The 23704-nt window shown below is 34.6% G+C and overlaps 1 protein-coding gene and 1 pseudogene across 1 annotated transcript; both read right to left on the bottom strand.

Moving 5' to 3' along the window:
- Positions 1-813: 813 nt before the first annotated feature.
- On the bottom strand, positions 814-6296 carry LOC150033648 (uncharacterized; annotated as a pseudogene).
- Positions 6297-9885: 3589 nt separating this feature from the next.
- On the bottom strand, positions 9886-17341 carry ARP7 (actin-related protein 7). Its single transcript, XM_039040235.2, has 7 exons — positions 17071-17341; positions 16458-16673; positions 15468-15609; positions 14454-14698; positions 10745-10928; positions 10482-10549; positions 9886-10345 (listed from the first exon to the last, which is right to left on the bottom strand). The coding sequence occupies exons 1-7, from the start codon at positions 17146-17148 to the stop codon at positions 10193-10195; spliced, it is 1086 nt and encodes a 361-aa protein (XP_038896163.1). The 5' UTR covers positions 17149-17341; the 3' UTR covers positions 9886-10192.
- Positions 17342-23704: the final 6363 nt, after the last annotated feature.

Below are 23704 nucleotides of genomic sequence, written 5' to 3' on the forward strand. Positions count from 1 at the left end.
TTGTTCGTTTGACATACTTTCGCTAAATAAATTTTAATTTGAATTAAAGTAGAATTTATGTTCCACTTTAATTGCAAATTTAATTTAATTCGAATTCGGAATAGAATTTGGGGTGAAATTGAATCTTGATCAATTTTGGTTTAAGATAAAAATTTGGGATATACTCAATTTTACTTGGAAATGAGTATAGAAACTAAGGTTGATTTAAATTTGAGATAAAATTTGGAATATAGCCAAATTTTGACTCAGCATTTTATTCATAACTCAATATCAAGGTTAACCATTCGAATATTGATAAAATTTGGCATATGGCTAAATTTTAATTTGGGACGGATTTGACATTTATCTCACCCGATTTGGCTGGCTTGAATTTAGAATAAAAATTTGGATTAGAGGCTTTAGACTGAGATTTGGACTAACAGTTGATTTTAATTCCAATTTGAATGGAATATGAATTTGAACTTAAATGGAAGAGATTTTGGAGAGCCAACGTATTGTAAGACAGCCTTACTAGCGAGATCAGGCCATTACCAGCGATACTAAGCCATTACTAGTGATACCAGGCTATCACTAGTGAGATCAGGCCTTTACCAGCGATACCAAGCCATTACTAGCGATACCAGGCCATTACCAGTGATACCCTACCAACTTCATGGTGATACCCTACCAACTTCACCAGGAACTTAATTTGAGAATCGAATTCGATTCGTTTAACAGCTGAAGAAGGAATGATACTTTACTGCTGGAGACAAGAAGAAGAAGAGGATGAAGAAGAGTGTAGAAATGTAGAAGATCTACTACATATTCAAGGTGCTAAAGCAAGTTCATCCAGACATCGGTATTTCGAGTAAGGCCATGGGTATCATGAACAGCTTCATCAACGATATCTTCGAGAATTGGCCAAACACGTTGTCTCTGAAGGCACCAAGGTGGTGACTAAGTTCACAAGTTCCTCTTCTTTCATAATCTTCTATTTGCAGTGCTTGCAATTAGCACGTGAAGTTTGTTGGAGAGAGCGAGATTTTGAGCAAGAAAGTGAGAGAGAGCGAGATTTTAGGAGAGAACGACTCTGGAGAGAGCGAGATTTTGGAAGAGAGTGACACTAGAGAAAGCGAGATCGTGGGAGAGAGCGAGATCAGCGAAAGCATTTCGAGCGAGATTGTGGGAGAGAGCGAGATCAGCAAGAGAATTTCGAGCGAGATCGTGGGAGAGAGCGAGATCAGCGAGAGCATTTCGAGCGAGATTGCGGGAGAGAGCGACACTGGAGAGAGCGAGATCCTGGGACAGAATGAGATCAGCGAGAGCATTTCGAGCGAGATTGTGGGAGAGAGCGACACCAGCGAGAGGATTTCGAGCGAGATTCTTCCTTTTTATTATTATTATTTTTTTATTAATAATAATTTTTTTTTCTAGGCAGCCGTCTGCTTTGTGGCTAGCGATACCAGCCTTAGCAAGATTTCCTTCTCCATACTGTTGGCTTATGCCAGATTCTCTCAAGTCTTAAGCTCAAAACTCCTCGTCGTTGAATCTGGGAATCCAAAACTCCACCGTGACCCCTAATTCAGGCAGCCTCCAATCAAGCATGATCTTTTTTGTTGACTCTTAACTAATTTCAGCAAGAATCGGAGTTCCACAACAAAATAAACAGTATTCAGTTCGAGTAACCCGTGATTTTATCAGATTTCAACTGATTAGTAGAAAAAAATCTCATCAAACTTAGCTATATAAATACTGGCAGGACACATGCTCTTCTTCATCTTGTAGTGTGATCTTCTTCGTTCTTACGTCCTTTCCATCCTTTGTCAATCAGACTTGGATTGCAATAGGAAGCTGTAAGTGAGGAGAAGGGAGAAAGAAGGAAGGATGGGGAATTAGGGCTTCCCTCTTTTTTTCTTTTTTTTTCTTTTTTTTGCTCTCTCTTTTTTATTATTATTATTATTATTTTATTTTTTTACTAACTTGCCCCCCACTATTTTTTTGTAGAAGTTACAGTGAAACCAAAGGAGCACAACAAAATAAGTTTTTTTTAATCTCATCGACCCGTCTTTGGTGTGCTCGTGTATCTGATCGTCATGAGAGCGGCCCCGCAAAGACTTACAACTCTCCAATTCTATTGCCCTATGGAGGATCTCGGAAAGCTTTACCTTGTAGTGCTGCTCGTGTATCCTGATCGTCATGGGAGGGACCCCGCAAAGGCTTACAACTCTCCCATTCGATCACCCTAGGGAGGATCTCGGAAAGGTCTACCTTGTAGCGCTACTCGTGTATCCTGATCGTCATGGGAAGGGGCTCCACAAAGGCATACAACTCTCCCATTTGATCACCCTAGGGAGGATCCTCGAAAGGTTTGTCTTGTTATGTTACTCCTTAATCAAAATTTGAAGATAAGGGAAATAAGCCATTGAGTATTTGAAGATAAGGCGGATATGCCATCAAACCTTGAAGATGAGAAGAATGTGCCATCAAGATTTTGAATGGAGTTAGGTTGGCTAGAGTCGATCTCGCGTATAAGGCGGAGCTAGACGAACAGTTGTCCTCGCATATGAGGTAGAGCCGGATGGACTAGAGTCGTCCTCGCATATGAGGTAGAGCTAGATAAACCAAACTTGATCTCGCATATGAGGTGGAACCACACCCACATTTTTTTAGAGGAAGCAAAGCTAACAAATTTTAGAGAAGAGGTGAAGTTGTACCAATATTTTGGAGAGGAAACGAAACCGTACCACGACTTTGAAGATGGAGTGAAGTCGCGTCATCAGTTTGGAGATGAAACAAAGCCACGCCACAACTTGGAGATGAAGCGAAGCCGCGTCATTAGTTTGGAGATGAAATGAAGCCACACCACGACTTTGAAGATCCAGTGAAGCCGTGTCATTAGTTTGGAGATGAAGCGAAGTTGCGTCATGATTTTGTAGACCGAGTCATTGAAAATGGAGCTGAGCCATGCACATCGACCTTGAACTTGAAGATGGAGCGGAGTCATGCACTCCGACCTTTAACTTGAAGATAGAAGTGGGGTCGTGCATGCTAATCTTAAACTTAAAGATGGAGAGGCATCAACGAAGCCTTTGAACTTAAAGATGGAGAAGCATCGATGAAGCCTTTGAACTTAAATATGGAGAAGCATCGACAAGACCTTCGCACTTGAGTTTGACAAAGCATCGACAAATTCTTCGCATTTGAGTTTGATGAAGCATGAAGCTTTGGCAGTAGGCTTGACTTTGTGACTTTGAGCATGAAGATGAAGCATCGATGGAGCCTCTAAACTTGAAGATGGAGGAGCGTATAAGTTTACTTTTAAAGAGGAAGCAAAGCGCATTCCACGTGTGTGCCTTTTATTTACTGTGTTGGCTCCTTACAAGGGATGAACATCTTCAACCCATTGTGTTGCCCCCAATAGGGATGAACATCCTCAATCTGAAGTGTCATTCTTTAACGGGGATGATCAACATCAATCTTGTAGTATTATACTTAGGTGGTTGTGGTACCTCTTCTGATGGACTAAACTTAAATTTCTTTAAGTTTCCTTCGTACCTTTAAAGAAAGAGATCGAATCATGACGTAGTTCAAGTTTTTTTTTTTTTTTTAACTAGACTGAACTTGAGGTTTCTTTCAAGCTGCCTACATACCCTTCTTAATGATAGGGATCAAGTCATAATGTAGTTCGAAGAGAATTTTTTTTCTTTTTATGCGCGACTAAACTTAAATTTCTTTAAGTTGCCTACGTACCCTTTATAATGAAAGGGAACAAGTCGTAACATAGTTCATACAATTTTTTTTTTTGGGCCGTTCACATTTTAAGCTCATGTGGGCTAGGAGCATCATGCAGTTTAAGCTCGTGCGATGAGGAGCTTCTTCATTTAAACTTTAGAAGCTCTTATTTCATCATAGTTTTGATCATCCTCTTCATTCGTAGGATTCGTCGATATGATGAGTTTTGGCTTTACTATCAAGGAATCTTCTGTATTTATGTCAACAGAAAATTTCCTCTTCATGCGTGAAGGGACACGACTATGAATCTTTTCGTCGTTGTTTTCTTCATGGAATGACGTTAGCTTCAATATTTTCATCCTTTTTTTACGTTGATCGCTTGTTTTCTTGAGACGATCAAAAGTAGATGTTGAAGGTTGATCTTTCTTTGATGTGGATATACTTAGCCTTTTGAAGGCTGAAGTTTGAGCAGAAGTAATCGTTGGACATTCGTCTTCTTCTCCTACAGTGGCCATACTCAATCTTTGAAAGACTGAAGATCGAGCATTTAAAGGCTTAATACGATCGAAGACAGAAGTTCTTTGCTTTATTTCTTCTGAGTCGTTGACTTCTTCAGCAGTCACATGATAGTTGTCGACTTCCACTATGTCGATAGTGTGACATGCAAGAACTTCTGATATTTTCTCTTGATGGTTATTGAGAAAGCTTCTTGGGAGAAATTCTGCCGAAGTTGCCGGCCGTTGGAATTGAGGGAAGTCCTTGTCTTCTTTCTTAGCAGGCTTAGGCTTCCATGTCATCTTTTTGCCTTTCTTTTTGTGAGTCTTGTTTCTTCTTCTATAGCTTCGATAGGAACGCAACTCTTTTTGGGTAGAGTTTGGTTATCTTCTCTTTCAATGAGTCACTATTATCTACCTTCGTTATCATCTTCAACAAGCTCATCTTTCTTTTCAGAATTTTCTGTTTGAATTTCTTGTTGGAACCGAACAACTATAGGCTCGAATTCTCCAAACTGGATTGGCTTTGTCTTTGAGCATGGGACACAGATAGTAATGGAACATTTGAAGTCGCTGCTACAGTAGCGTGATTTGTCTGAGCTACTTCATCCAAATCTAGCTCAATCTTCTTTTCACGAGCCAACTTCATAATTCGTTCCTTCAGCATGAAGCATCTTTCAACTGGGTGACTAATGACCCGATGATACTTGCAGTAGTTAGAATCATCTATTTTTCCTTCTTGTTCCGGCCGCTTGCATTCCGGTAGCTGAATAAGTTGCTTCTCTAGTAGTTGCTTCAACATATCTGCCATATCAGAGTCAGGGAATGGATAAACCTTCTCTTGTCGTTCTTTAAGAGTTGGACGACGCCTCTCGCCCTCATTGTGCCTTCTTTCAAATTTTGTTTGTTTTTCTTTGGAGGAAAATTTCAGCAGGGTCACATGAACGACCATAGATTCTTTTGTGGCACTACCCATGATCTTTTCAGTGCCCTTGGCATCATTTTTGTATTTTCTCCTTTCAGAGACTAGGAAATCTTTAGTTCCCCTATTGGCAATGCTCAGCTCCATATCATGAGCGTGTGTTGCCAGCTCCTCAAACGTATGAGGTTTTATCCCTTGTAGGATGTAGAGAAGTTCCCAGTGCATGCCTTGAGTGCACATCTCCACTGCAGATAATTCAATAAGTCTATCTTTGAAATCCAGACTTAAAGCTCTCCATCGGTTGATGTAATCGATGACTGTCTCTCCCTTCCACTGTTTGGTGTTTGTCAGCTCCATCATGCTAACAGTACGCCTTGTATTATAGAAGCGGTTAAGAAACTCCCTTTCTAGTTGTTCCCAACTGTCAATCACTTCTGGCTCCAAATCAGTATACCAATCGAAATCATTTCCTTTCAAGCTACGGACGAACTGCTTGACTAGTTGGTCTCCTCTGGTTCCTGCATTTTCACAGGTTTCAATGAAGTGTGCAATATGTTGTTTTGGATTGCCCTTTCCATCGAACTGCTGAAACTTTGGAGGTTGATACCCAGCTGGCATTCTCAGGTTGTCTATTCTCTTGGTGTATGGCTTGGAGTACAAAAATGAGGTTTGCAACAGTCCTTCGTACTGAGCTCTTATGAAAGTTTGTGATCATATCCTGAAGCTGTTGAACTGACAGGGAGGCAACAGAAGTGGATTGTAGGGGTTGACTTTCCTGCAAGACAGTCTTTCCTTTGTCATTGGCTTTTGTAGCTGGAGATTGACTTGACTCAACAGTATCTCGAGCCTGTATCTGATCTCTTAAAGCAGCGATTTCATGATCTCGCTCCTCTATAGCCTTCATTAGGAGATTTATCTTTACCTCCATCTCTGCTGTGGTCGACTCAATTGTTACGTCAGTCATCATGACAGACACTACATCAAAATGTGATTTTTTCCTCTGATAGATCAGTACCAGAAGCATAGTTTTCAAACAAGGGATTTTCTCTGATGGCGATCCTACCTTTAGGAAATTCCACTAGCTGGTCCCAGATTTCCTCCGTGATGACAAAGCTTATGTAAGTATTGCTTATGACGGTAGCTTTGGATGCAACTTTCTTTGGTACCATTTATAGATTTGTTGACTCAGATGACGAGAGAGAGATGAGAGGTGGAGAGGTCCCACTGGACGTGCCAATTTGTTCACATGAGGTTTCCGGAGAAACGTGTTTCGTGGAGTTGAACTTGAGTTGGTGTTGATGTTGGAGTTGATTTGATGCGATGTGGTTCGATCTCTAATATTTGATCCTCTGATTCTCTCTCAGCTGGGTGAATATGCTTGACTTGGAAAAGGAAAGCACCGAACATTTATGAAGTAGAAGTCTTGGAAGCTTGAAGTAGAATTCTTGGAAGAGTATTTGTGTCTTAAAAGGTCTTCTTCCTTATAGAAGTGCAGCTTCAGGAGTCTTGGAAGTTTGAAGTAGAAGTCTTGGAAGAGTATTTGTGTCTTCAAAGGTCTTCTGCCTTATAGAAGTGCAACTTCAGGAGTCTTGGAAGCTTGGAGTAGAAGTCTTGGAAGAGTATTTGTATCTTCAAAGGTCTTCTGCCTTATAGGAGTGCAGCTTCAGGAGTCTTGGAAGCTTGAAATAGAAGTCTTGGAAGAGTATTTGTGTCTTCAAAGGTCTTCTGCCTTATAGGAGTGCAGCTTCAGGAGTCTTGGAAGCTTGAAGTAGAAGTCTTGGAAGAGTATTTGTGTTTTCAAAGGTCTTCTGCCTTATAGGAGTGCAGCTTCAGGAGTCTTTGGAGTCCCCTGCTTGTTAGTGAATTCTCTCTGGGTCTTCTGAGTGTAGAAAATGTTGCCCTTACAAATGAAGAGAACTTCTCTATTTATAGAGTTCTTAGGTGGGATTCATGGGCTTGGTTGGTCCATGGGCCTGACCCTTTGGCCCAATTAGTTGGTTTTGGGCCTATCTGGAATTTAGGTCCAATTCAACTTTTTTTTGTAGTTTGGACTTTAAGCTCAAATAGTAATATCAAATTGGACCAATTTAATCTCATCTGATTCATCCGCATGACGTCAACGAAACTTGTCTTCAATTCAATTCGGGACATGTGTCAACTTCTAATTGGACCCAAAGTCAATGATTTAGAAATTCGTCGTCAATTTAGGAAACGACGTGGTGACTTGTGATTGGTCCAAAATTTCTCATTCAACATTTATTAAAAAAAATTAAAATGTGGTGATTTTTTAACCTATAATAAATAAATCTTGTTTTTTGTTTTAATTACCATAAACTTTTGACAGCCAGGAAATGTAACCATTTTTATTTTTCGTTTTTTATATTATCCTTTTTTCATAAACAAATTATTCTATGTTGTAGAGAATTAAACATTTTTTTTTTTTTTTTTGGTTAGTAATTACTTGAAGAGAATGACAAAAGATGATTTTATGAGAAAAATTAAGAAATAAATAGTAAGACAAGTATTCTCCTCTATAGCCCCATAAAATCTTGTAGTTTTAATTTATAGTAGCAAAAAGATGTTTAGTTTTTGTTTAAAGATCATTTTTACATAATTAAATATTATTTGAAGTTTGTTTTAATCTCCATGAAATTTATGAAACAAATTAATACAATCTAATTTAAAAATTAAAGATTATATTATAATTTTAAAAAACCAATGAAACGCATGTAAGATTTTAATTTTCTTAATTGTTTTGAAACTTTTATTCTAATTTTTAAGTACAAATTCAATATTCTTAACTAATTTATGCACGTGTATAGTTTAAGTCTTCAAACTTTTTTATATATAAGTTTGCTTCATTTACTTTCAGACTTGTCTCTTTATAAGAGTTTGTATTTTTTTTTTCTAAATTTTAGGTATATGAAATATTTTTTTTAATTAAGAACATAATCAAACACTTTAATTTATCTTTTTATATATATATGCATTTCACACCTACATGTAAAGAAGCATATGTCCGATGTGTAACCACCACCCTCGGAATAGTCACATCCCATTGGCATCATTTGCATAATTAGTGTTCATCAAAAACATATACTCGAAGAGTTACGTCCCGCCAACATCAGTTTCACTTATTCTACATAAAACTTTAATTTTGAAATATATAAATATATTTTGTAAATTAAAAATTAGAAAGGTCACATCTATTGTCTTTTGAATGGACACCTACACTCGAGAAGGCTCTGTCGACAAAGGACAACATAGGAATTTACTAAAAATAAAAGGACAAAATAAGAATATAAAAATTATCCCCTTATAGTACCTTTTATATATAGAATATATTTTTTTAAAAAAGTAAATATGAATCTTAACAAAACAATGCATATACCTTGTTGTAGTGTCTTGAGAATGCCTAGAAGAATCTTATCCAAATATATTGATTCTACATAGAATCAAATGAAAATGAAAATTATTTCTCAAAAAAATATAATCAAATGAAAATTGCTAAACAAAAAACACAAAAATGTGCATCTAAAAAAACAAACAACAAGTAGGTGTGAAATATATTTTTTTCTCAAAAAATATAACCATTCTCTCTCTACACCTATACAACGTAAGTCACGAAAATTCGTCCAAATAACCAAAGTAAAAATTTCATGACCATTACCATTTTCTCCAAAAAGTAATTAGAACAAAAACAAAAGAGATGAAAAAAGAACTCGGAATTATAGTTTTGAAATTATACCTGAAATTATCATCTTGCATTTGTCACTCGATCGTATCAATGGTGGCGTGGACTTTAGAGTCTTGTGTGCTCCAATCCCATCTCAATCTCTTGTAATTTCGAAATTGTTACTTATGAACAATGGACAAAAATAAAATCCTACAAAGTCTTAAATAAATTAAAAAAAAATGTTAGGGTGGTTATCGTAAAAGGGATGGAGTCTTTGCAGGAGGGTGTTTCAATGAAAGGGTTTGATTGATGAGGTGTCTACCACGAAGGTTTTAACTGAAGCGATGTAATAGAGACAAAATGGGAATTACAAAAAGTTGTAAGGGCAAAAAGGGAAGAGAAAAATTTTCTCTTTATTGCCTCTTTTAATATAGTATAGATATAGATATTAGATATATTTCTTAGATATAATACAAATATACCCATGGAAAAGGAATCACATACAAGAAAAAAGATACATGGAGTTTTAAGCTTTTGTTCAATTGTGATGTTGACATATGCACTATATCTTTGCTAAGTGAGAGGACTCTAAACAAAGGTCATTGTTTATATACATACAAGTTACTTCATTTATACTCCATGGTTTGTCAACTTCCAAATCTTTCAATTTCACTCCCATTTTCAGATTTTTCTGCTGTTTCCTTTCCCTTTTTTTTTTTTTTTTTTTTTTTTTTTGGAAATCTTTTTAGCATTTTAGAATATTTATGCACTAGTATAAAATGTGCTTTCTAAAGCTTTCTGATCTTGTATTCTCTTCTTTAAATGTTTGGGGTTCAATTAAACTTGGTTATTTTTCCCATTTCTAAACCGCCCAAAGAGATTTGAGCATCAAATATCCATAACTAGAGACGTGTTTTTAAGCTCAACACAATTGGTGAGGAGATACTGGGAATTGCACCCCCTGCTGCTCTAGCTGTAACCTCTCTTATCGACACTGCTTTTGTTGGCCATCTTGATTTGAATAATTGTACTCTTAAAAGCTAGACTTTTCAATTGTCACATAATTTACTAAACTGTTCAAATGTCAAAACCATATGGCCTTAATTTTTCAATTGATTCATTTAAGTTCTAAATGAAAGGATCCAAAATCCCATCCCTACTTCCCTAGCATGATATTGTTAAATATGACTTACACTAATAGGATCCACTCCTATTACGTCACATAGTTAATAGATGTGATGGCTTACATTTAGGCTAAATACAGGTCCATACTCATACAGCTATCAAGCCTCCATAGTACATAACTAGTTTCCTACCATTGTACATCTATATAATATTCTAAAAGTAGGAAGATAAACAAATACTGAAAGATATGTATTTGAGAAGGCATTAGAAGCACTTCCGATGAACAATTGAAGGCCCATTTTCATCATAGTCTGCCTTGGTTATATGTTGATTTTGGGGAAAGACAACCTTGGCAAGTATAGCACCTCCAATCCATGCTGAATACAAGGACAAATTCTCTGGCATGTATTCTGGAGCCTGTAAAAAGAAAAGGACATTACCGCATAATCAATCAAGCAAACATGTCCAGTTCCTTGCAACAAAGAAAACACGAATTCAGATTATAAAGTAAAACATTAATTGCTTCCTTCTATTTTGTTAAGCATTATATTACCTTCACAAGAGCGGGACGAACGGCAGATGAACAAAGACTTGCTTCTTTCTGAAATCTCTCTTCAAATCCTGCAGAAGGTAACAAATTACCAAATGTATAATGATATACAGGAATAGCTTTCTTCAAGAACTAAAAAAAAAATTGGGAAAAAAAATCATGTGTATAGCATGGGCAGAGTTCAGTGCCCTCTCAAAGTAATGGTAGTTGTAAACAGAAGGAAAATGATACAACAGAAAAGGGAGACAGCTAAAGTCAATCATTACCAGTCATTGAAGAAGTGCCTCCACATAGAACAGTGTTTTCCAGTAGCTGCCGGTGGTTATCGGATGATACAGTTGAAATAGTCCGAACTAGCTGCTCGACAATTCCATGTGTGTCCAAACCCAAAATTTGTGGCTGGAACAATGCCTCACCGACAGTATATCTCTCTCTTCCAATCGTTATTACCTAAGAATCAACAGCCAAACATGATTTAGAGAGGTCTAATTTATAAAGATCACAATGAATACTTAGTGGTTGAGGAAAAATTGCAATGCAAAGGACAGAGGAAACCAGAAGTCAAGAAAGCAATTCCAAAGACATGAGAATAAACTACTTGCCATAAATGTATCGGCAAGATCATTAAAGTAACAGGTTTAAGTAGTTGAGAGTGTTTTAAAATCATGTATGTACTCATTTCAAATATCAGGTTATTATAAAATCCAAATATTCTTCATCTATAATTTTATTTTGAAGAGCAAAATGGACATCATTTCCTTCTCTTAAGGTCAGATGTTCTCCGCCCCTAAATTTTTTTTTTTTTTCATGCACTTTAAAAGCTTCCGCCAAATAATTATACAAAATTCACAACTCAAGCCAAGCACAACCAACAACAATAGAAGGTAATGAGGCAAAACATAAAATATAAAACAATTAGTTGCGACCTAAGAAGCACTGACACTTTAGTTTGATTAATGTGTCCATATCTAACACTTGGACAAATCCAATACTTGTTGGACACTCCTCAGGCATTTGTTTGCACAATAGACATATGTTTGGCACTAGTTGTACAAAGTGAAAATAATTTAACATCAGTCAACATATTAAACATTTGTTAGGCATACGAAAGAGAAACTAACAATAATATAGATGAAAAATAGTATATTTTGAGAATGAAATACACTAAACTTTTTTTAAGCATATAAATGCATAAATTCATTGCCTTTAAAATTCCTTCTTGTATAAAAATAAAATCATCTTTTAAAAGAAGTATATATAATATATGTGCACTTGTCATGTTTGTGTCATAGTTGTTTCTTCAAAATGACATGTCATTGTGTCCATGTAGTGTCATATCCAAGTCTTGTTAACGTACTATGCTTCTTAGACTGAACTTTAATCAACAAAAAAGAAAGAAGAGACAATGGTTTGAGAAACATGTCTAATTCCCCTATTCTGCTATAAACTTGTGCCAGAGTCACCCATCCTCATGTTCCTTTTCATACCCAAGTAGAGTTATTTTTAATTATTAGGTCGCTCTTTATTAGCAATAACATGGTACTTGTGAGATTGAATTTGATGACTTGAGAAGGGACCCATCTTTGGTAGTGAGTTGTTTTAGTTTTTTTTTTTATAAGAGTGGTGAGTTGTTTTAGTTCTTTTAAAATGAAAAGAGACTAATGCTCAAAGATACAATAACCTTCCAGAGGATTCAGAAATTGCGAAAAAAACAAAAGGAGAAGAAATACTATTGAGATACAAAGAGGAGAATACATCAAAAAAACAAACACTTAAAACCTAACAAACCAGCTCCAAAAAAGAAACCAAAACTAGAGAGCACACAAACTATAAAGTCAGAGCCGACATAAGTCCAATGTGCAAACGAGGTAAGAAGTCCAATAAGGCCAAAAGTGTAAGAATCAAACCACAAATCAAACCTTCTAAACTGTCACTTCCAAGTGTACAATTACTAGGAGAAAAAACGTAACTTTATAAGGACAAAATAGTAAGGCTTAGGCACATAAACACAAGAAATCCACAAAATTAGTTCAATTCCTGGACAAAACCACCAAGCTATGCACTAACTGAAGGAGAACGAGGAGGAATTGATTTCATCTGAAAACCACGTTTTTCAATCAAAGCAGAGAGAACTTGGGAGGAATTATGGGTGACAATTTTGCTTGAACATTTTCACCTTCTCAAACAAAGTATCAAAACCATCTGCAAAGTAAACCTTTGGAGTCTCCTCAACAAAAGTATCTCGTGCTCGAGAATCCATAATATCCTCACTACTCACACTAACATCTAAATCTCCATCAAAATCGTAATCAGAAAGATTGTGGAAAGTTATTTTAGGTTTTTGTTTCTGGATAAGAGTAGTGAGTTGTTTTAATTTTTTTTAAAGTTAAGTTGTGGAAATCGAGAAGGGATCGAAAGAACTTGATCATTGAACTTTGTGAGCTAATTGGGAGGTTGGGATTCCTCAAACATCCTAAATCGAGGTTTAGACTCCCTTGAATGAGTTTATTATCCCTTTTATTTTCGGTTTTTCTTTTCATTTACTTTTATATTTTATATTGTATTTTTGAAATCGGGTCTATAACATTTGGTATCAAAGCTAGTTCATGAAGGAGATTTTGATAATTGTGGAAGAGTGATATGCTTCATGGAGGACAATTTCATGATGTGAAAGAGTGATGTGCTTCATGGAGGGTGAAGCTCATAATTAATGAAGATACAATGACTGGAGGCCTACTTGGTGGAAAGACCCACTAGAGAAAGCGATCAAGTACTGAATTCACACTATGGTTAGAGTCATTCTCACTCTTGAAGACAAAGGTGTCCTTTAGGTGGAAAGGAATGTTAAAATCCTAAAGATTCTACTTTATTTATTATCACTAATATTTAATTTATAGATTTTGAAGTTATAGAAATCAACGATGAGATAAGTCGTTCTTAAGGCTTTATGGAAGACTAAAAGTCCACAGCAAGTTAAAATCCTTGCATGAATCATAGTTTTTGGTCACTTAAATTGTTCCTCGGTCATGCAAAGAAAGTTACCTTCACATTGCTTGTCTCCATCCATTTGACCTCTGTGTGAAGCGGCTGGTGAAGATTTACAGCACCTTTTCTTTGATTGCATCTATGCTGCTCAGTGCTGGTGGCAGATAATCTCTTTCTTCAAATTGCTCAGGTGTTTGGTGATGATTTTCGGGATAATGTTCGGCAACTTCTAATAGATCCAGTTTGAAAGTAGGCCCTTGGTTGATTTGGGCTAATGCGATTAAGGCATTGCTTGCTGAACTTTGGTTTGAAAGAAATCAGAGGGTGTATCAAGCCAAGCAACTTGGGTGATGGATTGTTTTGAAGTAGCTCGGTTAAATGCTTCATCTTGGTGCACTTTATCCAAGCCTTTTGAAGACTTCTCCATACAAGACATATGTTTAAATTGGCATTTCCTGGGTACATCTCCTGATCCTTAGATTTCTTTCGCTCTTTGTCTCTCTTATTGTACTTTGAGCAATAGTCTCATTTCATTATTTCAATGAAGAGACTTGTTTGCATTTCAAATAAAAAGATATCAATTAGTATTTATTCCTTGTATTTCAACTAAGTCAATTAGTAGGTAGTGATCCTCTATAATAATAGTTAGTGTTTCCTTAGTTTAGGGATCTTTGGTAGTGAGTTGTTTTTGTTAAATTGTGGAAGTCAATAAGGGATGGAGAGGACTTGTACATTGAACTCTATGAGTTAATTGGAAAGATGGGATTCCACGAAAATCCTAAAGGGAAGTTTAAACTGCCTCAAATGAGGTTATCATCTCTTTTATTTCCTTTTATCTTGTATTTCAAATCAGGTCCATAACTCTTTCCTACCCCAACTAAAATCAGCTCAACAACCAGTTACTGTCAGTACATGCATAAAGACATGCTTGGGGAGTAAAAACAGAGAATGAAAATCAACAACCATTAAGATGTAAATCCAAATACAAACCTGCCCATCGGGAAGGGTGTGTGTTTCAAGCTGGCATGAGTCACCAATTTTCGAATAAGCCAACTCATCTTCAGCACAACAAGCATATAATTCTTTTATTTTCTCAACATCAGCTGTGTTGATATTCGCCATTGGATGAGATTTTCCAAGTTCTTGTGCAAGTAACCTTGTCAAGTCAATGCCTCCAATTTCAAGTCTTCGTGACGCAATGTGATGAACAGCTCCTTCAATTACTGGTGCAATATCTGGTCATGAAGCCACAAGGCAATACAGACAATAATTATGCTTCTTGTATTGGGAGCTTGAAATGGTTTTAGAGAATATTATCGATGATAATTTTAAACCAAATCTTGGAACCTTCAAGTAAAGGTAGAAGAAAGCTGTTTAGTGATACATAAAAATTTAGAAGGGTGCCTTTTAAGAAATTATGGGTCCTGCTGAGGAAATAATAACGAACAAGACAACCCCAACATGATGAGATGAGCCAGTACAGTAGCTAGAATAACCAGAGAATCTGCTGCAAGGCTAAGCATTGGAACACAAAGCCACTTCATACCATGTTCATAATTATACTCGTGGAACATTGACCACTGTCTTTCAATCTTTTATTTGAACATTCTCATAGGTTATACCCTGTTTATATAACATTAGAGTAACAGGTACAACATTGAATTTTCTATTTGCATGAATACAAAACATTAAAACCAACTAATTCTAACTAGGTAATGTTCGTTAGTTATAAATATAATTCTAAAAATCCATGATCTCTATCATGAAATTTCACGATAGAGATTGTTTCTTATCCCAAAAAAATAAATAAATGCATGATATCTATTTTGATATTAAGGAACAAATTAATAAGTTGTTTTATTTATTTTGTAAAATAAATTTTGGACATCCATAGGAAAACTATTCATTGAAAAAAGCAAGGATGTGAATTCCACAAAAAATAAAAATTTGTCAAAATACAGGCCATAGCTTTGGTAAGGGACTGTTCAGATGTAGTTTGTATACCTATTTTTCCATGACCAATATCAACACTGCATCCCGATATACGCCCTACAGCATAAAGTGACAATACAGCTTGTTCAGATGCATAAAATCCTGAGATGTTGAATGTCTCAAACATCAATTGCACCAACTGCTCTCTGATAGCCTGGAAAACAGAAAGCCTCTAATTTTCCTTGAAGAGAAGAAAACATATGAATGGTACATGCATGTATGTATTCTTTCAAGTTCGGGATAACCCCAAGGGGCAGCAAGTATTTTTCTATCAATTGATGTCATTTCTTCACCACCTCGCATAGATGGTCTACAGGTTCATAACTATACTTCCTATATGGCGCATACAGATTTTGGCTGTTGGTTCTCCAGAACCATAAGAATTCTTAGAATGGAATTACAGTTCACTACCATTGAAAATTAAAATTTTGAGAAAACTTGCACTTTGAAGAGTATGGTACCATTACCATGAAAGTTGTAACTTGTAAGCTACGTTCAAGGGGGAGCTATGTTCTATTGTTAGCCTCTATGAATCAATCGTAGCCATAGGCCTACAGAGGTGGTGGTTTACCTAACAGAAAGACAGACATCTTTGGAGGAGTTGAGTAGACAATGAATGCACAACAAAATCAGGTAACAACTACAAATGGTATCATTCGCATCTGACACTACTTTTGGAAAAATAACTTATCAAATCTGCAGCAAGTATATACCTGTATGCAGACACGCACACACACATATTTATTCTTTTTAGTCAACAAACCAAGGGAGGGCCCTCCGAAAAGACATATGTCTTAACTACTTGAGCTATGTTCAAATCGTCAGTGTGCGTGTAGTAATAATAATAATAATACAACTACTAAGAATAAGACAGCATACAGCATTCTTCAGTGCGTAGGATCAATAGAAAGCAGGAGCCAGGCCATTGATTCTTAATGAAATGGTAACCATTATTTGCTTATGAATTATGAATAATAAATAATGAAATTAACTGAGACTGACCTTGGGGGTTGAAAGTGGATCTGTAAACAATATCTGTCCTTCATTGCCAATTTCCCATCCAAGTCCCGTATATAAAACATGGTGCAACAAATCCTCCATGGCATCCCAATCCTTAATGAAGCCCCGAACAACCGGATCAACAGTCACGTCCTCAAATTGTGTATTATCAGTAACTGATCCATCCTCCGGCATACGTTTCATATGGGTAGGAATAATCTGAGAAATTAAGAAGAATTAAGCGAAAAATCCCCAACTAGAAACCGAGTTCAAAAATAATAATAATAACAATCCACACTAGTACCAAGAGTGGGAAACTCTATGTTTACTACACTCGGCTTGAGACTTCCCTAACCTAGCAAATAACCAAGGAGTACAAATTCAACTTCAATCCAAAGCAACGTTCCTACACTATACCGCTAGTCTAATGAAGAGGAAAACGTTTCTCGGGGAAGTAGCTATAATTTGATTCTGATCTAAAAACGGTAGGAATCATAACATTTCTCAATAATCGTCGGCAACTGAAGTGCGGAACTTGCATTCAACTGTTCTCGCAGCGGAGAAATACAAACTCAAATAGATAGAAAAGAACAGAAAAGCAATTGAAGCAAAATACCATAGAGGGAGCCTGATCCGGTATGGCAGGTCCGGCTTTGAGAAGCTTGGAGCCAGGGTCAACCACAGCCGCTTCCATTTGCGTCTTCTTCTCTTCTTCAGGTAAAATCAGAAGAATTCAGTGTTTCCAAATGGCTCCAAGAAAGCTTCGAGATGCGACCTAGCCTCCGCAGGAGATCGGCAGTTCAATTCTCCACTCAGCTCGCCGTCGCAAGTTTCCTTAGCTTTGTGTTTCGCGGTTTGATTCATTTTCTCACCCATATTTTCAAATTATATTGGAATTATCTTTTAATAAATTTCCAATATACTCGAAGTATATCTTAATTTCTATAATTTTTTAATAAATAAATTGTTTAAAAAAATTTAAAAAAAAAAGAGAGAGAGAGAAAACACCTTATACTTTCCTACTTCCTCCCTAGCTAGGTATTTGGCCTAGACGTTTCTCGAGGTACGTTGTTCAAATTTTCATACCCCATATGTATTCTAAAATACGGAATAATGATTGTGGAACACGAATATGGACAAAAAATAATATAATAATATATTTATATAATAATAATAAATAAATATAATATAAAATAAAATAAAATAATTAAAATCATAAAATTGGATAATATGAAAATTAATGGAATTTTGAAGTGGATTTCTCACCTAGTGTATTCCATTGAGATGCATAAATGCCACTATTTATAGGTATAGTGGCAAGTAGGATGTGGACTTATATGGACATCAACCATGGATTATTACAAGACACATGGACAATATGAAAAATGACATGTGGCTTTTAGGACACTAAGTATTGGGTATCTATTTTATGATATTTATTATACTCCCCCTTAAATGCTCATAAATATATATGTGAAATATGTCCCGTTAAAACCTTATTAGAAAAAAACTAACGGGAAAAAACCTTAGTGAAGGAAAAATAGTACATATTTCATATAATACACACTCCTAAAAGAATACAATATATGTACTCCCCCTCACGAAAACATCACTTAAGATCTCTGAGTCGCCGCGTTCCAATGTTGTGCACCAATTTTTCAAAAGTTGCGGTTGGTAATGCCTTTATAAATAAGTCTGTCAGGTTATTATTTGAACAAATTTGTTATACAGTGATGTCGTCATTTTCTTCAAGATCATGAGTGTAGAAAAGCTTCGGTGAAATATGCTTTGTTCTATCTCGTTTAATATATCCTCCTTTGATTTGGGTTATACAAACTGGGTTGTCTTTGTATAATATTGTTGGAAGATTTTTATTAGAAGACAAGCCACACATTTCACGAATGTGCTGAGTCATTGACTTTAGCCATATACATTCTCGACTAGACTCGTGAATTGCAAGAATTTCAGCATGATTTGATGAAGTGGTCATTATGGTTTGTTTCACCGATCGCCATGATATAGTAGTTCATCCACATGTGAACAAATAACCTTTTTGAGATCTAGCTTTGTGTGGATCAGATAAATATCCAGAATCTGCATAACCAACTAAATCAAAATTTGATTTATTTGAATAAAACAAACTCATATCGATTGTTCCTCAAAGACAACGGAGTATATGCTTAATTCCGTTCCAATGTCTTATTGTAGGAGAAAAAGTATATCTAGCTAATAAATTTATAGAAAATACAATATTTGGTCTTGTATTGTTAGCAAGATACATAAGTGCACCAATTGCACTAAGATATAGTATTTCAGGACCACTAAGTTCTTCATTTATCTTCTCGAGGTTGAAATATATCTTTCTTTATATCCAATGAACGGACTTCCATTGAAATATTTAATATATGTATTTTGTCCATATAAAATCTTTTCAAAATTTTCCTGTATAAGTTGATTGATGAATAAATATTTCATCTGTTAAATGCTCAATTTGTAAATCAAGACAAAATTTTGTTTTTTCGAGATCTTTCATCTCAAATTCTTTCTTAAGATACTATATTGCCTTTGAAAACTCTTCAGGAGTTCCAATTATATTCAAGTCATCAACATATATAGTTATAATAGCAAATCCTGAATGTGATTTCTTTATAAAAACACACTGACATATTAGATTATTTTGATATTCTTCTTTCAATAAATATCCACTTAGGTGATTGTACCACATCTGTCTTGATTGTTTTAATCCATATATGTGACTTAGTTACTTTCTTTGCATCTATAAATGCATCTGGTAATTGATTTACTATATTTTGTAAATGAATTATTTTCTGAACTTCAAGTTCACATTGATCTGTACAGGGATCTAAATGAGACAATGCATTTCATGTAATTTCTTTCCAATTTCTTAATTTCTTCTCCCGAATGTTGGATAATTTGTCTCATTAAAATGACAATTAATAAATCGTGCAGTAAATACATCACCCGTCAAGGGTTCAAGATATTTAATAATTGATGGGGAATCATATCCAATATATATTCTTAATCTCCTTTGAGGATCCATTTTAGTGCATTATGATGGAGCAATTGGAACATATACTGAACACCCAAAAATTCTCAAATGGAAAACATTTGGCTCATAACCATTAGCTAATTGTAATGACGAGTACTTATGATAAGTTACTGGCCTAATGCATGTAAAATAGCATGTAAAATAGTATGTCCCCATGTAGATGAAGGAAGCTTAGCTCCCATAAGTAATGGTCTTGCAATTAATTGTAAACGTTTCATCAATGATTCTACTAAACCATTTTGTGTATAAACATGAGCTACAAAATGTTCAACATTTATCACAATTGACATACAATAATTATTAAAAGCTTAGGATGTAACTTCACCAACATTATCAAGACAAATGGTCTTAAATTTAATTGTATAATCAAGAAATTATGCTCTTATTTAAGTATTTGAGCAAGTAATTTTGCAAATGCAATATTTCGACTTGATAATAAGCACACGTGTGACCATCTACTAGATGCATCTATTAATACCATAAAATATCTAAATGATCCACTTGGTGGGTTAATAGGTCCATATATATCACCATGAATTCGTTATAAAAATGCAGGTGATTCATTCCCATTTTAGCTAGTCATGGTCTAATTATTAATTTTATTTGAGAGCAAGTATCACATGATAATTCATTAGATTCTTCAATGGGTGTCCATTTAAATTCTCGATAATTCTCCTCATCTTATAGATCTTGGATGACCCAATCAATCATGCCAAATTGTAAATATGTATGGATTCATGAACTCCAGGTTCATTATTGCATATATTTCAATTACTTGTATATAAGTATAATACAATCCATAAGATAAAGCAGACAATTTTTCCAATATACATTTTTCATTTGAGACAATATAGATAATATATAGATATTCCACATTATTCTTACTACTAGTCTCAATATGATAACCATTGCAACGTATATCTTTAGAACTTATAAGATTTCTCTTTGATTTACTAGAGAAATGCATTCTCAATTGTAATTTTTGTTCCTTTAGGCAAAATAATATTTGGTTTCCAAAACTTTCGATTAAGTTTACAGAACTTGATATTGTATTTACTTTTACTTTCAACATTGTTAATTTGGAAAAGTATTTTTTATTTGTAAGTATTGTGTATGTAGTTGCACTGTCTGCCAGTCATAGATCTTCTTTACTCATTTTTTAAACACCAAATATATGAAATGATCTATGTTTCTTCATTAAAAGAAAATAATTACAAAATAGAAACGCAACACTTAAAATATACAAAAGTTACTTTAAAAAAACATGAAGATAGATAAAAGAAAACAACAACATTAAGTCTAGATATTCTCAAAGTCAAAAGAAACACTTGATGTTCCACCAACTGTGTCAATCTTTTCTTCAGGAGATTCAAAGAAGTCTGCCACATCTAAATTTGTCATATGGGATGGGTCAAATATGTCATTATTCTGGTATGTAAAATTTGTTTCCACATTTTTCTCTTTTTCCTCCAGGGAGGCTTGATAGAGGTCAACTAAGTATTTTGACATACGACAAGTACATGACCAATGCCCAGTCATTTCGCATTGAAAGCATTTATTTTCAACACTCTTTGAACTTTTATCTTGTAGAGTTTTTCCTGTGAGAGCATCATTTTGTGTAGTTCTTTCGAAATTTAAATTATTAGAACGACTACCATGAAAATAATAACTATCTCTTCCTTTACTACGGTCATGACCTCGACCACGATTACTAATGTTCACAACATTCACTTCAGGGAATGGTGTTGTTCCAGTTGGTCGAAATTCATGATTCTTCATCAATAACTCGTTATTTGTTCGACCACGACAAGACATGAAATTAGTTCAGAATATTATTTAAAACCTTTCTCTCGATATTGCTGCTGCATGAGCATATTCGAGACATGAAATGTAGAAAATGTCTTCTCTAACATATCAACATTAGTAATTTTTTCTCCGCATAACAACAATTTTGAAGTGGTTTTAAATAATGAGGAATTGTAATCACTTACTGATTTAAAATCTTGTAGCCTCAAATATATCCACTCATAACGGGCTTTAGGAAGAATAACTATCTTTTGATGATCATACCTTTCTTTCAAAATTTTTCACAAGAAACGAGGATCATTTATTGTAAGATATTTCACTTTTAATCCTTCGTGGAGATGATGGCGAAGGAAAATCATAGCTTTTGTTTTGTCTTGACTGGATGTTGTATTTTATTCTTTAATTGATTCTCCCAAGTTCATAGCATCCAGGTGAATTTCGGTATCGAGCACCCATGACAAATAATTATTGTCATTAATGTCAAGGGTTGCAAATTCTAATTTTGTAAGGTTTGTCAAGGCAATACTTCAGCGATGGAAGCAACAGGAGCTCGTGCTAATAACGTATTGTGACATTGAGGAGCACTGCGGGAACACGGATATAGAGAAAATATAATATAATAATATATTTATATCATAATAATAAATAAATATAATATAAAATAAAATAAAATAACTAAAAATCTTAAAATTGGATAATATGACAATTAATGGAATTTTGAAGTGAATTTCTCAACAATGTGCATTCTATTGAGATCCATCAAATGCCATTATTCATAGACAAAATGCTAAGTAGGATGTGGACTTACATGGACACCAAGCATGAATTATTAGAAGGCACATGGACAATATGAAAAATGACACATGGATTTTAAGACACTAAACATTGGGCATCTATTTTATTATATTTATAAAATAATAATATATTTTTTATTCCTATATTTTGACTTTAGTTTCTAGGTGGTTTCTAGGTTTTTAAATATTATGTATTTAGTCTTTAAATTTTGAGTTTTGTTTCAATTTAGTCTCTAAGTTTTGGAATGTTACTATTTTATCCTTGAGATTTGAATTTTGTTTCAATTTGGTTCATGAGTTTCAAGATTTGATATTTTTAATTTCAAATATTCACTTTCAATAATTTACGTCAATTTCTTTTAGTTAGTTAAAAATAATTGTTGAAATCCTTGAATCTGTTTGTTGGTGCTTCAAACAATCTAGTAACGGGGTCTCGTTGACCGGTCAGCGAGCCAGGATCCAAGGGTGGCGCACCCTGGAGGGGGTTCAGGGACAACGCCCCCGAAACCTATTCAGATTTTGTATTCAGCATATTTATTTATTTTCAGTTATTTACGATTTTGACCCTAGGGTTTAGAGTAGTACGATATATAAACTCTCTAACCTAGAGGCGTCGTTTTTGATGTAATTCTGAAAACATTCTCTCGAAATAATATTGTTCTCCCTGTGCCCGTGGTAGCTAACACACTGTTAGTGAACCACGTATATTTGTGTGTCGATCTTTCCCTACTCTACGTTCCTTTTTGTGTTCTTTAATTGTCGATTTCGCAACAATAATTATGAAGTGAAATTTTAAATTTAATTTTGAAAGTGATAAAAAAAATAGTGAAACTTAATTAATTATAATTTTTTAACGTTTTTTAATTTATTAAACTCTAAAGATAGAAAATGAATATTTAGTAAAAAAATCGAGGTTAAAAGTGTAAATCTTGAAACATAATGACCAAATTGAAGCAAAACTCAAATGTCAAGGGTAAAATTATAGCATTTTGAACTGTAAAAACTAAATTAAAACCAAACTCAAAACTTAAGACTAAATATGTAACATTTTGAAACCTGAGACTAAATTGAAACTAGATCCAAAACTTGGAGATTAAAAATGCATTTTTAAGCTTAAATCAACAATAACTAGCATACACTTCATTTTTTTAGGTAGAAGGTTTGATACTTCATCCTCTCAATTATTATTTTTTTGAAAAAAAAGAAAGTACCTTGTCTTTGATATTAAATATTTCATTATCATCTAAAAATATTTTGGTTCTTGAACTTTTATAGAAGTAGTAGTTTAATCCATAAGCTTTAGTTTATAACGTTTTAGTCCTCGCACTTAAATATGTGAAAGAATACCTTTGAACTTTAGGACGTAACAATTTGGTCTCTATACTTTTAAATGTGTAACAATCTAGTTCATACTATAATAAATCTCATCAAAATCAAGAATTAATTTTTACTATATAATGATTTAATTTTTGTCAACATGAATATAGCTTATTGGTAATTGATATATACTCATTGCCTCCTTCACTTGAGGTCAAAAGTTCAAATTCCTGTACCCCACGTTTGTTGTACTCACTATCTTT

The sequence above is a fragment of the Benincasa hispida genome, chromosome 9 (genome assembly GCF_027475165.1).
Source record: "Benincasa hispida cultivar pf3 chromosome 9, pf3_genome.v1.1, whole genome shotgun sequence".
Taxonomy (NCBI): Eukaryota; Viridiplantae; Streptophyta; class Magnoliopsida; order Cucurbitales; family Cucurbitaceae; genus Benincasa; species Benincasa hispida.